The 16,726-nt window shown below is 34.4% G+C and overlaps 1 protein-coding gene and 1 long non-coding RNA gene across 4 annotated transcripts; one reads left to right on the top strand and one right to left on the bottom strand.

Annotated features, from left to right (window-relative positions):
• Positions 1 to 2,043: 2,043 nt before the first annotated feature.
• On the bottom strand, positions 2,044 to 11,422 carry LOC117133900. Its single transcript, XR_004457958.1, has 2 exons — positions 11,228 to 11,422; positions 2,044 to 11,190 (listed from the first exon to the last, which is right to left on the bottom strand). It is a non-coding gene; the product is annotated as an uncharacterized LOC117133900 (long non-coding RNA).
• On the top strand, positions 11,210 to 16,196 carry LOC103868451 (germinal center kinase 1). Of its 3 annotated transcripts, none has more exons than XM_009146545.3 (21): positions 11,210 to 11,426; positions 11,536 to 11,637; positions 11,879 to 11,935; positions 12,110 to 12,137; positions 12,213 to 12,335; positions 12,427 to 12,538; positions 12,643 to 12,680; positions 12,785 to 12,838; positions 13,194 to 13,262; positions 13,385 to 13,501; positions 13,641 to 13,709; positions 13,793 to 13,872; positions 14,057 to 14,185; positions 14,261 to 14,516; positions 14,595 to 14,687; positions 14,805 to 14,969; positions 15,060 to 15,172; positions 15,264 to 15,393; positions 15,516 to 15,643; positions 15,735 to 15,890; positions 15,978 to 16,196. In XM_009146545.3, the coding sequence occupies exons 2-21, from the start codon at positions 11,543 to 11,545 to the stop codon at positions 16,015 to 16,017; spliced, it is 2,052 nt and encodes a 683-aa protein (XP_009144793.1). In that variant the 5' UTR covers positions 11,210 to 11,426; positions 11,536 to 11,542; the 3' UTR covers positions 16,018 to 16,196. The 3 variants fall into 3 exon arrangements, with proteins under 3 accessions (XP_009144793.1, XP_009144792.1, XP_009144791.1); XM_009146544.3 differs by having other exon boundaries at positions 15,261 to 15,393; XM_009146543.3 differs by having other exon boundaries at positions 14,057 to 14,516; positions 15,261 to 15,393.
• Positions 16,197 to 16,726: the final 530 nt, after the last annotated feature.

The following is a 16,726-nucleotide window of genomic DNA, read 5'->3' as shown; positions in this document are numbered from 1 at the left end:
TGGTTTTGTGAGATAGTTATAATTTCATGCCACTCTTATATTTATGCATACCATTATTAATTATCATCAACCAAAAAATTAATTTAAGAAATATTCCAAAACTAAAAAAAACAATTACATCATATATAATATCTTTCCTTTATCATTTCCTTTCAAAAGGTACCACTGTATTTATTATCATAAAACAATTTACATCAATTTTCTAAAAACTATTTACATCAGTTTCCTAAAAACGCATGCATTAGAACCTTTTATATAATAACTAGGTTAAGACCCGCGCCTTGCGCGGGATGAACATTATATATATAAATTATTTTATATATTATATGTTTATAGCATATTATGAAATAATAAATATATATTGAATAGCATATTATGAAATAATAAATATATATTGAATAAATAAAAAATCATTATCTACTACTTATATAATTAAATTGGTGCGAACGTATAAATAAATTTAGTAAATCGAAATTTTTTTTTCTATTTGATATGATATATAATTAAATTTAAATGATAGTAACATATATATGGTATATGTTAATATTAATATTTATTAGATGATGCTTTTTGTTCATATTTTTTTTTATCATTTGTATTTGTTAAAGCAAAAAGTCTAAATTAGTGATAACAAAATTTTCACTGTGGAAATAATGGTTTAAGTCATTTATAACATTTTAAAAAATTAAGTTGTCAATATTTTTTCAAATTTTTATCAAAAAAATGTTCAAAGTAAATTTCAAAATTACGATATTTATGTATTTTTATATGACATATAATTTAATTTAAAATGATACATATATTTATATATCTTTTAACTTATTAAATGAGACTTTCAACTTATATTATTTTTCAATTATTTGTATCATGTCATAACAAAAGTTTTAAATCATAGATTACAAAATTTGAATGTGAAACTTTTAACAGTTTTAGTAATTTATACTCGTTTTTAAAAATTCAAAATATAATATATAAATAATTTTTTTAATTTTTATTATATGGTTACTATGATTGTTTAATTTATTTTAATAGCTTAAAATTAAACAAATATAATTATAATACACACTTATTTTTATCAAATTCTTATTATTCAAAATTATTAATTGTCATATATACTTTAGCCACATTAGGCAATTCCGTAATCTTATTTAAGAAAATAATGAATCACATTAATAATGTATTTATTGTGGTTTAATAAAAAGCTTATTATATATTTAAATGGACCAACATATTCTCTAAGGATTCTAAGAATCATTCTAGTGATGACATGTGGCTACAAAAAAAATGTTGTAATGCTTCTCAAATAATATATAGGGGATGTTTTGAAGATATTACTGTTTTGCAGTTTAAAATTTTCCGCAAAACACTAAATTAAACAGTATCTATTTTTTATTAAAAGTAACAATGAAAAATTTATAAAGCTTAAAATATTTAAAAATGAAAAATTCAGTACATAAAATTGATACTATAAATATGTCAGAACTATCCTAATATTTAAATAAATATCTTAATAAACAATTAATAAATTAATGTGTATAAAATCATTTAACTTAGCATATAATTAACATTTTTGGTATTTGTCAGAATAAAATTATATTCCCCAGAAAAATATTGTCAAATATAGTTTTTATCATTAAAAATTATATCCAATTATAAAACATTAAAATCAATTAAAATAATAAAGTACATGCCTAAATAGACAAATTATACTATTTTGATTCTCATATATGTATATTTATATATAAAAAATTAAGGAATTAATAATATTAACAAATTATATATCTTGACATATGCTATATACATATTATATACAGATAATCGGGTCTATCTGTTCGACCATGAGTCTGGTTCGGATGCAAACACTGTTGAAATTCAAACATAATAATAGAACAACTTTAAAATTATTTTTTCTAATAAAAACTTATAGATTCATGTATATTTTATTAAAATGATCAAGAGAAAATATCAGCGCTTTAAAAGCGCGGATCAAAATATAGTATACTAGGGTCGGCCCGCCCTACGGACGGGATGTGATGTATTGTCTAATGGCTAATAATTAAAATATATATTTTTTCAATGAATTTTTGTATGTTCATTTGTTTGGTAGTGTGAAAATTTTTACTGGTTAGTCATGTTTACACCAGTTTATGAGTGTTATTGGGCGATCATTTGGGTTCTGAAACAACAAATATAGCATCAATCCATGTAAGAGTTTTCTAAAAATTTGATGGCATATGTGTCCAACACAGGATGTAGAATGTGTGAAGCATTTGCATGTGTTATTGCATTTTGAATTCGTTGTGGTAACGTCGTCTCATAGGATAAGATAGTAATGAATTTCTTGACTTGCTTGAAGTAGAAGCAAAGTTTTTTGATATCATTGACATGACAGTTTATTGGTGGTTTAAGCTTCCGCATGTTTCTCTAGTACAGACTCGTGAAGACAACGTTCAACTTTCGTAGTGCTTTCTGGTTGTTATTCCAATAACGGTCTAGCCTCTCCTTGTTTGTTTCCCAATTCAGAATATCTAGATACTTTTCTCTCTTCTTCCATATTACCTAATCATAACAATATAACACCATAAATTAAGATTGCAGAGTCATAGTGGCGAATAGAATCTTTTTTTATGGGGCAAAACACATATAAACTTAAATATATGGTTAAAACATGATATTTAAGAGGATAAAGTAACTAAAGTTTGAGGTATAATATGCAAATTTTGAGATTTTTGTGGTGGCATTGCTACCTTCTTGGTTTACCTAGGTTCGCCACTGCAGAGTCGTACAAACCATCCACTGATCTCTGGATACTGAAAGGATACATATCTATGGAGGTGAGCTGAATCCTAGGGATTAGAACCCGTTCCCCAATATCTTTTTCGGTCATAATCTCTACCTCAACAATCGTGTTACCACCATCATTGTACCATTGCATAACCAATCTGTTTGGTTGAGATTGCGCAGATAAGTGAATAATGTAGCAAATCAATTAAGAGGCCCAATCAGAATATAGTTAAAACTCAAGTGACGGGGTTGGAGTTTTTTCTACCCTACTATCATTGCCGTTAATATTCCTTTTTGAAAAAAAAAATCGGTATGGTAAAATTGTTAATGTGCTTATATCTATTAAAGTATTTAGTGACAAAAGGAGATTTAGCATCCAAATAACTCCCATTTATTTTTGTTAAAAATCCAGTTCATCCTCAATGCCCGTACTTTTTTTGTTTTCAAGATTGATTATGACTTTTTTGTCCTTTTTTAACCAGACTGACTTTGTTATATATAATGGCTAGCTGATTGGTGGTTATATATTGTCGTGGTCAGTAATGCTTTTTATATTTTAAAATAATTAGATAAGTGTACATCTATTCAATTTATATAACGAAGTTTTGTGTCTGTGAATGATTATGTTCCTTTGTTTTTTTTTTTAAAAAAAATTGCAACTATGCTTGCAGAAGGATTGCTATCTTTTGTTGACCCAGTATACTTATTAATTTATTATTGTCCTATTAAAATACCACGTCTTCAGCAAATTGTTTTTTTTTTCAAAACTTACGTCTTTTTTTCTTTAAATAACACAATAGGTTACTAAACTTTTTCTTTAAAAAATTGTGGTATATAATATCCAAACCACGTAGTGCAAGTTCATAATTGTTTTAAATTATAAAAACGGTTTTTTAACGAATTCTATACATTGTTAGGTTAATGTAGTAAAATCTATTGTGGCAAATATCTACTTAATAACTGTTTAAAATAAGATAGTGAGATAAATGTGAAAGTTGGAAATCCCAGATTTTTTACTGAGCATTGTTGGTGATCTAGTAATTGTAAAAACACTAATTTATTTACACGAATTGTTTGAATTGGTAGGGTGTTGCATCAAAAGCTCGCGTGGATAATATTTACATAATTAGCTTCTTTTCAGCACTAAGACCTTGCGACCCATTTTCATGGCTTTTAAAATCACTTACGATGTGTTCAAAAAAAAAAAATCACTTACGATTTACCTAAATGTAGTTGTGGGCCTAAATAATGATTGAGACGGACCAAACAATGTATTATAATATGAAAATAACTGTGGGGAAAACATTACGGTTTGCATAAATTTATACCAATAGTACAAATATTTAAACCAAAACATGATTTTATAGAAATTTCAGAAAATGCAGATTATTCAGAAAGTTAAAAAAACCAGAAGCAGACACCACACCCTTAATAAAAAAAACAACATTGATGCCATAGCATTATGGAGTAAAAGTATCTCAGATGATAAAGAATTAAGCAAGACGGGCTTCTTCACCATATTTTTGAAATTGCTCTGGCTGAAGGCTTCAGTGGATCTCCACCATTAGGGGCTGCTCCAGCATCTGGTCATGCCTGCTGACGCTACCCCCAGTTTCAACCTTAGCATGAACGGTGCCGTCACCTGGTGTGTCGTCACCCTGGTCATGTCCATTAATATATATTAAATTGGTACATGAATGGAATAACGAAACAATCACAACACTCACATTATCAACGAATTCAGGGAGGGGTGCACGTACGTTCACGTCCGTTAAGAATCCGTGTGATGGTGTAAGTCTGATGACTTGCTGTGAAGTTGTATGCAGTAAGTCTGACTTGGAAGGTGAATGTCTTTCCTCCCATGTCCAAAATTAAAAAGGGGGAGGGGGATCTGAGTATTCTCAGGGTTAACACCTTCTCCAGCATAGTTGTTAGATTAAGATTGCACAGGTTAGAACTCACACGGGGGAGACGATTATGAGAGCTAGAACGTAACGTACCAACATATGACCAGCCTCATCTGCTTTGAGGTTGTGAAGTTTCGTCATCACCCCATCAAAACAAACGAAAACGCTCTCAGCAGTATCATCAGCTATGCCCAACTCCACTCGATATCTAGAAACCAATAATCAAATGCTAAGGTTAGTCTGTAACATGGTGGTGGACACATACGGAAAAGAACAGGGAAAAATATAATAATATAAAGATTCTCTAAATTTAAATAATAACTAAATACCTCCAACTATTTTAGGATTTAAGCTTGTCGCAACAACAACTCTTGGTTCACCTCGTATGGCTTCCAGCTTGTTGTGAAACGAAACAGCATGGGCGTCGAACAAACTCAAAGTCACACACGCATCGCTGCTAATACATAATATATATGTATGTGATCATTACAGTATTTGTAGTAAACATGATGCATGAGATATGTTTTTTTTAGAGGCTCTGAAAATTATGAACTACTTACTTCCCCAGTTTGGTGGTCGCCATCAAGTGATTCTTGTCTGCCGGAAGGTCACTGACAGAGCTCTTAACAACCGTGATCTCCCCAATGATATCTACGAATGAATGAAAATTTAATTTAGTTTCCGGTTAGAACGATGACAAACGTAAGAGGATTACCCGGGAGCTGACTGCTAGCGTTTGCTAGAGCAAGCATCTTGCTTTGACTACGGAATGGGAAGCATTCTTCAGGGTGTGGAGAACTGGGTTCGGTTCAGTTAACACGTTCAAGGAGGTTGCATCACTGAACTGGATCAACAAAGAGGAGTCGAACAGCCTGAAGTTTGGAATTGGAACACGGCTAGCAGCAATGGTGGCTGGCACAAGAGTCGCCTGAAACGTTTATGGAAATTTTCATATTCATTAAACGGATCATTAATGGTCAATGCAAATTCTTATAAAACGTGAAAATAAACTTCAAGAATACCGAAGAAATCCTAAAACAAAACTCACATTTGTATCAACCAAAAGCATATCGACGGACATGAGCTCATCAGCGCGTCTGATATTCCTCGCCTCCCAGAAACGCAGTAGTCTCACCTCAACCGTGGAAGAACTTCTGCCGGACTTCAAATCGGAAAAGAAAACTCAAGAGTTAGCCATTTTTCAGTAAATAAGTAGATTTCTATGTTCTAAATGATTGATAGGATGACTCAGAGCGTAGGGATGCTTACCTTTTATACTCGAACATCCACCGCCCCTGAAGAGCAAATGCGTCATTGAAGATAGATTGTGTGCGATGGATTTAAGAAGGTATTTAGGATGATTGAATCCGTAACCGATTGAGCTCGAATCGATAGGAAGGAGATGAACAAACAGAGCAAAACCCTAGAACTGCTACGGCGGAGAAGAGAGCGCGCTGAAACAAAAAAAAATGCAAGAGACGCAGCTTTTTGGAAATATCTTGTTTTGTTCTTACGGTGAAAATCAAAACGTATCGTTTTGCAATAGATATTGGTATGGGCTTTATAAGGTTTCACACGAAGAGCAGAATGTAGAAACCCAACCGGTTTCAAAATTTTAAGTGATACGATGCGTTTAGAACGGACACGTGTCATTTCGAGAGTAAATCAATTGATGATGTGGCATCACCAGGAGAAAGGCAACATATTTTTATATAATTAGATTTTTAAATTAGTTATATATATATATATATGCTATACAAGTTAATTGTCTATTGAAATATATTTTAACCCTTCTAATTTTGTTGAGCCTTTTGATAAAACCAACTAATTCTTCAATAAAAGTCGGTTTAATCATTTTGTACTGCTCAACCTGATGATCAGCATATCAGAATAATAATTTACTTGTAGTTCACTTTAGAAATAAAAATTTAAAAGGTGAAAGCTAAAAGTAAAAATATGAGTAAAAAATAACGCTTCCTCTTTCTAAAAATAAGACGGTAGGCTTAATGGACCAAGAAAACCACATTCATTAATAGTTTCATATTGCTTATGGTCCAATTATTAATAAGCTCCTAATTCGCCTCTCAATCTCAATCTCAGCCGCATCCTTTTTTTACAGAATACTGAAACCCTAAAGCATTTCATTTCTCGTAGAAATCTACCAATGAGCATTGAAGGCGGTGATGGGTCGGAACCTAGTATTTTTTTTAAAAAATATTGTTTTAGTTACTATTATATGGTGATTTTACATAAACATTTTACTATGAACTATAAATAAATAAGCTAAAAATAACTACCCAGTTTACATAAAATAGTTTATTAATGTATATTATACTTTTATTACATGAATCTTTGTAAGGCTAATAGAGTAGGAAAGATCAAGTTATTTTCATATTTGATACGTTCCATAAATGATTCATAGAGATATATTTGAATTATAATTTCAAAACCAAATGTACTAATGTTAAACTTTCAAATCTTAGTTACAAGTAAAAGTCATGTAGAAGTGAATGTTAGTCCATTAGGATCACATATGTGTACACTGGAGCCAAATCTCCATATTTTTGTTTATTTAGCGATGAGTTGTCTTTTTGTCTACTTGATTTAGATCAATGATGTAGCTAGAGAGAAAAAAAAAGAGTTTAAATTGATACATAACAAATACATGACTGTATTGCAGCCGTTGATGAAGTACAATTTTTTTTAAGAAATATATATAGGATACACAACAACAAATGTATGATTCTATCGCAACCGTTGAAGAAATATGTTCTCTAGAAATGGATAATTTAGGTATGCTTTTGTTGTCTATTTAATTGATTTTTTTTCTACTTTCTAATAACAACAACGTCAAAGGGAAATAACAAATATATCAAATATTCATATGAAAAAAACATTCATGAAATTTAGTATGTCTTGCACTTTATATTGTCTTTTTTATTTTCTTAAGTGATTATAGTACAAGTAAAATAAATATAGAGGATACAAGAACAAATGCATAAATATATCTCAACCGATGATGAATATTTTCTTTAGAAATAGATAATTTGTGTATGTTTTGTTATTTATTTGACTGATTTTGTTCAAATATACATATTAGGGGGAAATAAGAAATAGACTACATATTCATATGAAAATTAAACATTCATGAAATTTAGTACATCTTTCACTTTGTTGTTTCTTATTTTCTTATGTAATTCTAATTCAAGTTAAAAAATAGAGGATATAAGAATAAATGGATGAATCTGTCACAACCGTAAATAATTTCTGTATGTTTGTGTTATCTTTGATTGATTTTGTTTCTGTTAAGAAAAACACAGTGCAGCAGAATATATGATTGTGTTCCTCAAAATCTGTGAAAAAAAAATACTTCTACGATTGCATGATATAGTATAAATATTAACTAAATAAAACAAATAATTTTAATGTTGAAAACCTGAAAAACCAATAGAACTGTAGTCCACTCAAAATTCACTATATAAATGGGTATGAGTAAAACTATGTCCTCCGTGTTAAACACCCTGAATAGAATAGAAACTTTAGATACAAAGAACTATCTCTAATATAAGAACAACAACAACAACAAGAGAGCAACACCAAAGCTTCAAAACATACAACCACAAGACGACCTCAACTCACTAGGATTCCAGCAACCAGAGACTAATCTCACCGTACGAATCCAATATGAATAAGTCAACAACATCTCTGCCAAATTTCAGCTCCACCAGAGAAAATCCAACCGTCATATTTACCAAACACTCAAAACAACATTGCTGAAGAACTGTGACGACTGGCTTCACTAAAACCCAGACAACAGAAGATTAAACCGTTGAAATCCAAATCCCTTCGGTGAACCTTTAACCCACTTACTGAAGAAGATTCCCACAAAATATCAACCCGATCATGATATGTTTGATCCTCAAAACCTGCTTTGACAAACCCAGACGAAATTTGTCTTCTTCCCCGTTTGTCTCTCAACTAATGCCACAAAATGCTTGAAATATTCCAGCACCTGATCATTTGTCCTCATAGAAAATACCTACAACTTCTTTGAATGATCATCAATGAAAGTCACAAAATATGATGCACCGCTAAGAGATCTTGTCTTCATTGGACCACACACATCTGAATGTACCAAATCCAATACCGTGGGTTTCCAAGAAGGCACATAAGACTTGAAAGATACCTATGTTTTTTTCCGCAAAGAAATGCGAACACTTCTGCAGGTGCAAATCAGAGATTCCTGGAATCACCTCATTCTTGGAAAACACAGACATTCCCTTCTCACTCATGTGACCGAGTCTCTTATGTCATAACTCCATGGCATTATCATTCTCCACCACATTAACAAAATCTTTGGAGACCTTAGCATGCATCCAATAGAAAGATGAAGACTTCTTACCTTGAGCCATAATAAAATAACCACGAGAAAGCTTTCATTTACCACCACCATGCAAGCTCAAATAACCCTTATCATCAAGTATTCCCTTCGATATCAGATTCATCCTAATATCAGGAACATGCTTAACTCCTTAAGAACCAACCTAGTCCCAAGAATAGTTTTCAAGCAAATATCACCAATGCCAGCAACTTGAGCCATCACATCATTTCTCATTTTCACGAAGCCATAGTTACACGTGGTATAGGTAGAAAACAAATCCCGCTGTGATGTTGCATGAGTAGTAGCTCCACTATCAATCACCCAACTGGTGTCTTGAGATGCGACATTAATGGCATCACCCTCAAGAAGAATGGAAACTGATCTTCGGTGACAGTCACCTGATCTACATTTTCTTCTTGATTTCCTTGCTGCTTGTTCTTCAACTTCCAACAATCATTTTTCATGTGCCATTTCTTGTGACAGAAATAACACTCATTATTAGAGAATTTATTATATTTGCTCCTGATCTTGTTCTTGTCCTTCTTGGGATCTTTATTCGAACTCCTCCCCCTTGATTCAGTAATAAAGACATCTGAACGCGGACTGCTAGAATTCAACTGCCTTCTTGCTTCCTTATTAAGAATAATGTTCTTCACTGAATCCATCGAAATAACACTTTCCTACGCGAAGTTACAAAGAGACATCTTGAAAACCTCCTAAGAATCAGGTAAATTACCGAGAAGCCACATACCGTGAATCTCATCATCAAACTTAATGCCCATATCAGACAACTTGTTGAGCAATCCCTGAAACACATTCAAGTGATTTGTTATTGGAGTTCCTCCTGATACCTCAGCTCAATCAATTTCTTGAGCATGTACATCTTTTTATTTTCGGTCTTCCTAGCATACAACTGCTCCAGCTTCTTCCACAAAAAAAGAGCATCCGTCTCAGTTTCAATATGATGCAAAACATTATCATCTACCCACTGCCTCATCAACCCATACACTTGGCGATGCAACAACTTCCACTCCTCATCCGTCTTTTTCACGTTTCTTCTCTTCGAAGACTGGAACATGGAATTCTTTAACAAATAGCCGATCTTCCATCTTTCTCTTCCATAGATGATAGTAATTAGCACAATTCAATCTTATCATCATGCCCATATTCTCCATCATTCACACAAGCAAACAATAACCCAAAGTTATCAAACCTAAAGCTCTAAAATTTGGCTCTGATACCACTTTGTTGGAAAAAACATGGCACAGCGGAATATATGATCGTGTTCCCCTGGCCTTGTGTAAACCTGTGAGAAAAATATTTCGACGATGGAAAAATATAATATAAGAAATAACTAAATGAGACAAAGAATTTTTACTTTGGAAACCTCCTCGATGTGAGAAGGAAAAACCAACGGAACTGTAGTCCACTCAAAAATCTGCTATATAAATGGATATGAGTACAACCACGTCCTCCATGTTCAACACCCTGAACAAAACAGAGACTCTAACTACAAAGAGTTATCTCCAACACAAGAACAACAACAATAACAACAACAAGAGAGCAACACCAAAGCTTCAAAACAGGCAGCCACAAGACGACCTCAGCTCACTAGGACTCCAGCAACCGGAGACTAATCCCGCCGTACAAATCCAAGATGAACAAATCAATGACACCTCTGCCAAATTTCAGCTCAATAAGAGAAGATCCAACAGTCAGATTCACCAAACACTCAAGACAACACTGATGAAGAACTATGACGATCAGCTTCACTAAAACCCAGACAACAGAAAATCCAACAGTTGTAATCTAAACCCCTTAGGTGAACCTTTAACCCACTGACTAACCACAAAATATCAACCCAATCATAATCCGTTTGACTTTCCAAACCTGCCTCGACAAACCCAGACGAAATATGTCTTCTTTTCTACTTTTTGTTTTCTTTTGTCTAATGAACAAGTGCTCCTCGTTTCCTCCTTTGTGACCAAGAAGATAAAAGATCATCTATCTTAAGGAGTATAATCTTTTTTGTTTTCGTGCTTTCCTAAACTAAATATTGATTGCTCTGGATTGGGTTAGGCCTACCTTATGGCCCACTAATATTAGGTCCACTTTGAACTAAAAACTGCGAAAACTCAGGTCGGGTCATTTAGACTTGATGGGATAGTAACTTGGGTCGGGTCGGGTCGGGTCATTGAAGTTTATATTCATAGTAGTAGAAAGGGAAATCAAATCGAGGAAAGGAGGAGGAGCACTTGTTCTTCTCGATCTCTCCTTGGTGCTCGGGAGAGAGAAAAAGAGGAAGAAGATCTCTCTCTGTATATTATATTCGAGCGACTTCGTCTAACCATCAGGTAATCTGAATGCGATCCTCGATTTTCCAATTGAATGAATGTCTAGATCATCAATCAAACTTTAGTAATGATAGATCTCAAGTTTTGGAATTTAATCGTAAATCTGCAGTGAGAAAATGGATGGTGTTGCCGGTTTACAAGAGGCAGCTGGGGCCAGATTTAGCCACGTTGAGTTAATCGGGAGAGGATCCTTTGGTGATGTCTACAAAGCGTAAGATGATCTTATATCTTCTTGGTCTCAAAGGAGGCTTCTTTTTTCTTTTTTGTGAGGGGAAGGGGCTACTGAGGTTCATCTAACTCATTGACATTATGTAATTTGAGATCTTCTGCTCTCATTGCTTCTTTCTAGGAGAATCTGAGTGGCATTAATTTTCTCTCTATCATATCAGTATTGACTAGAAACAGTGTGTCTGCCTTATTCTTATGTTTGAGCTTTTGCATCTGCTTCTCAGGTTTGATTCGGAACTTAACAAAGAAGTTGCCATTAAAGTTATTGATCTGGAAGAATCGTAAGTATCTGCCTTCTCAATACGATTTTTCTCGCTAGTCTTCACTTATGCTTTTGGATATCATTCTTTTCGCTCTCTACTAAAATTGCGCTTCTCATTGATACTTGATTTCTTCTGTGACTGTGAGAGATAGCTATAGTTTACTAACTAGACCTTTTACTTCATATCTGGCAGAGAAGACGAGATTGAAGATATACAGAAGGTATTTCTTGGATTTACTTTCGGTAATTATTAGCAATGCAAGCTCGTCATGTTCACCTTCTGTTATTAACCGCAGGAAATTTCAGTATTGTCACAATGCCGTTGCCCATACATTACCGAATACTATGGTTCTTACCTCCACCAGACCAAGTTATGGATCATCATGGAATATATGGCTGGTGGCTCAGTTGCTGACCTGGTTCGTTGTTTCACACATCTCTGTGGACTTCTTACTCTATACTATACTTGTTGGTGCAAATTATGATCCTCTTTGCGATTTACGAGTGTAGCTACAACCTGGGCATCCATTGGATGAAATTTCAATTGCTTGTATTACGCGGGATCTACTTCATGCTGTTGAATATCTCCACACTGAAGGAAAGATCCACAGAGATATCAAAGGTTTTGCTCTGCTAATATATTTCAAAATCTTGTGACTTTTCTTGATCCAACTGTGTTCTTGTCGCTTATTGCATAAAAATTGTTTTCTTTTTCCTATTTTGCAGCCGCTAATATTTTGTTGTCCGAGAATGGAGATGTTAAGGTATGCTCTACTTCTGAAACTCAATTCATTAAATTCGTAAGTTTCTTATATGTCCGAGTGGTTTAGTTGCACTTCTGATCGCCAACTTCTTTCACACAATTCAGGTTGCGGATTTTGGTGTATCTGCACAATTAACCCGGACAATTTCAAGGAGAAAGGTGCTTATCTTATTATGCTAATGAAACTCCTGGTTCAGTATCGTGTTTCTTTCTTCATCATCTATAGTGCTTATTGTTCGAGGAATTAGAGTTCTCTTTAAATAGGCTTCCCATTCACTTTTCTACCCTTATCGCTGTGGCTCTGTGCACTTTTAGTGGACTACGTCACATAATTTTGTGCACGTTTTCAAAGTCTTGTGATTCCAATGTTCGAACATGTTAATAATTTTATCTCATACGTGATCCCATGAAAGCTGAAGGATATAACTTTACTATGTGTAGCTCTCCCCTGTGATAGTTAAGTGTTATTATACAACTATTTGTGCTGCATTTACTGATAATATAAAATTGACAGACATTTGTAGGAACACCGTTTTGGATGGCACCAGAAGTGATTCAAAATTCAGAAGGGTATAATGAGAAGGTATCTTGCATCTTCTTTACTTCTTATAGCTAACCCAATATTGTATATGTTCTGACTTTACATGTTTGTATCCTTTCTGATATTTTCTCTGTTCTGTTGTCGGATTGGTAAATCGTTTCCAGGCAGATATATGGTCTCTCGGAATAACAATGATTGAGATGGCAAAAGGAGAACCTCCCCTTGCTGACCTTCATCCTATGAGAGTGCTTTTTATCATTCCCCGGGAAAGCCCTCCTCAGGTTTCATAATTCTTATTTTATTTTTGGCACGACAGTAGCTTGTTAGATGGTTGGAATGCATCATTTTCTAGAGGAAACTTGATAATTCCATATGTCTTGATTGCGATATTTAACGTTTTTTTTTTAATTTCCTCCACAGTTAGATGAGCATTTTTCTCGTCCTTTGAAGGAATTTGTTTCATTTTGCTTGAAAAAGGCTCCTGCTGAGGTATTTGTAGTGCATTCTCTGCTCTTTATTGCCAGACACGGCGTACCAAGATCTCTCATGCAACTCTTCCTTTATACTTTCAGAGACCAAGTGCCAAAGAACTTCTCAAACATAGATTTATAAAGAGTGCTAGGAAAAGCCCGAAACTTCTGGAGAGAATAAGGTGATGCTTGTTCTCGTCATCCGTGTTGATTTATTTCTCCGCTTATTTGGTTGTGTGACAATACATATGCGGTTTAGATATGTAGATGGTTTTCCACTTTGTTCCTTTTTACCTGTCTGCTTTATGCCAAAAGAAATTACAGAACAGGAAGAATTCTTATGCTGTCTTTTTATTTTGTTTGAAGGGAGCGGCCAAAGTACCAAGTAAAAGAGGACGAAGATAGTCCAACACGTGATCCGAAATCTCCGGCTGAATCATCTGGGACTGTTAGAGTGGCTAGAGATGACAGAGGCCATGGAACTTCTGGAACTAGGTTGGATCAATGGTCTTTTCTTGGGATTTCTTCTCTATTTCTTGTTATCACCATGCTGAGAACTTGTAGTTACAGTTTTCAGGGAAGAACAATCAAAAATGCCGGGTGGGATTTTAGCATTGGGGGTTCCCAGAGTGCTGGAACTGTTCGAGCTTTGAAGCCTCCTCAATCCAGGGAAAGGCGCCAAGAAGTTACTTCTGATCAGAGTTTTCAAAAATCATCACGAGCCAGTGCTAGTCAGTTGTCTTCCACTTCTGGTGCTGCAGTCCCCGAAATCTCTGAAGGAGGTTTTCTTAAAAGAGATTCTTATCAGAATGACTGTCAAGAAGAGGTAAGATCCTTTGCCTCTTGTGTTTCACGTTACTTGGTAGATCATACACTGTCTCATCCTGGTCATTCTGAATTTTAGGATGATTCATCACTCAGTGGTTCTGGAACTGTTGTCATAAGATCTCCCAGAAGCTCTCAATCATCTTCAGTATTTCGTGATCTAAGCTCTGGGGTATTAGAAATTCTTTCTCCTTTTTTTCTTAAGATCAAGTCTGTATGCTCTACCTTGGTCCCTGTCTTGCTGTTCCAACAACTATTATGTCTAATGTCTAATTACAGCTTTGTGTAGTCTACCAGCAGGTATACATCTTTTGATGATGCTTCTACAAGTGGAACGGTTGTTGTCCGTGGGCAGAATGATGATTCTGGATCACCTCGAACACCAAAATCAAGATTAGGGCTTCAAGAAAGAAGTTCAAGTGCCTCTGAAGATAGCATAGCAAATCTTGCAGAGGTTGCTTAACCTTGATTAATACTTTTCTCTTTTGAGTTGTCTCCAGTGTTCTTACTCATTCATTCAATTCGTTGTACCTTCTTCTTACAGGCAAAGGTAGCACTTGAAGCAGGTTTCAGAAGGGGCAATGCTAGGGAAAGACTTGGTAATGGGAAGGTTAACAAAAGAAGGGAACAAGCAAAAGATAGTTCTGATCATTTGAGGTTAGTTTTTGTGTAAAGTATACACTAAGCTTTCAGCTGATCACAGGTTTTTTCATTTTATTTCTGACCTGAAATAATTACGTTGCAGAAGTTCCCGCGATGATTCTGATAAACAAAAACCACTCATAAGATCGCAACAAATGAGTGATGATGAAGATGAGTCTGAATTGGCATCATTATCTGCATCATTGTCACTATTGCTCTTACCATCCCTGAAAGAGGTGAGTTGCTTATCTCTTAGCGACGAACATTGGGCAATCTTCCTTCTCTCAATAAGTAAAGAGTTTGCTTCGATTTGGAGAAAAAAGTTTTCGTATTTTGAGAAAAGCTGCGAATGATGTAGGCTGTTGGGGGTGACACTTCAAAAGGATCAGTTGGACACAGAGTTTCGAGAGCCTTAGTGAAGATGGAACGAGAAAAGCCTGGTTCTTCTGAAGCATTTATCGCCAAACTGATTGAACAGTTGGGAAGGTGAGGGAAGCTGTAAAAAAAAGAAACACACAATTGCATAGATTTTATTAGTCATCTTATTTGTCAATATACCTTGAAAATTGTCATGCAGTTCAAAGGAAGTGTCAGTGAAAGAAGTGCAAGACATGGCGATCCGTGTGTTCGGTAAGACAGTGAACAATGATGCAGAAAACAAAAGAAAGCAAGCTAGCAAAGAGTTTGCTTCCAATACCAACGTTAGCCCACTTGGAAGATTCTTATTCTCAAGGTTTGGCTGAGGATAAGAGCATTACATTCTTCCTTAAAAATCGAAATCAGATTGATAACTTTTCTTTTTTGTTCTTCGTGTTTGCAGATGGCTAGGCCAAACATCACGTGATCTTAACCCAAGTTGAGACATGGAGAGAACATAAGACTGGTGTTTGTGTTTGTGTGTCTTGACATTGGTTGATGCATTGAATTTTGGTACTTATGTGTATAATTTATTTGTCAGCAGAAGATGGGTGTATTTATGAATTTTAAGTAAAATTTCCCCTTTCTTTTTTTCTTTTTATTGGGATCTTTTTAATCTTTATTTTTATTATTCCTTCCTGTTTTTTTTTCGAGAGGAAGCATATTCTTAGTTGTATAATTAAGGGCTTGCCTTTATCTGTGCAATGCAATCACTCTTTTACCATTCATATTATCTATCACTCATTATTCATCAACTCATTGATATCACTCTTCTTCCTCATATCCTTATAGGTTTGTGTGTTTCTTTTACTGCAAAACAAGAGATAATTGTTGGTGGTTTGGTTACCTTGAGAGGTGTGAGTGAAGGTATCATGTCCATGTCTCACTTACGTTATGCCCCCAAATCACATAACGTTTCTTGTATTGAACTCCCACCGAGAATGATGTATATATTCTGGCAACAATAGTTATAGTTTTGTGATGTTGGCCGGCACTATTCCTACCATTTTGGGATCCCTAGGCTCATGAAATCCCATCACATACCTTGGTTAACATGATACGTTTTTGTTTTTTGTTTTTTCTTTTTGGTATCAATTCGGGAACAACTGTGTAAATAATTTTGATACGGAATGCTTGATCATATTGTCAAAT

This window comes from Brassica rapa, chromosome A05, assembly GCF_000309985.2.
Source record: "Brassica rapa cultivar Chiifu-401-42 chromosome A05, CAAS_Brap_v3.01, whole genome shotgun sequence".
NCBI lineage: Eukaryota > Viridiplantae > Streptophyta > Magnoliopsida > Brassicales > Brassicaceae > Brassica > Brassica rapa.
Note: the sequence above shows the minus strand (reverse complement) of the source record. Positions and strands in the feature narration are given on the sequence as shown.

Excerpts from the sequence above, each read along its gene's own strand:
- LOC103868451 (XM_009146543.3), top strand. The coding sequence starts at position 11,543 with ATGGATGGTGTTGCCGGTTTACAAGAGGCAGCTGGGGCCAGATTTAGC. Across the intron at positions 13,873-14,056 it reads AAACTTCTGGAGAGAATAAG|GGAGCGGCCAAAGTACCAAG; the intron begins GTGATGCTTGTT and ends TTTTGTTTGAAG. Across the intron at positions 15,173-15,260 it reads GATAGTTCTGATCATTTGAG|AAGTTCCCGCGATGATTCTG; the intron begins GTTAGTTTTTGT and ends ATTACGTTGCAG.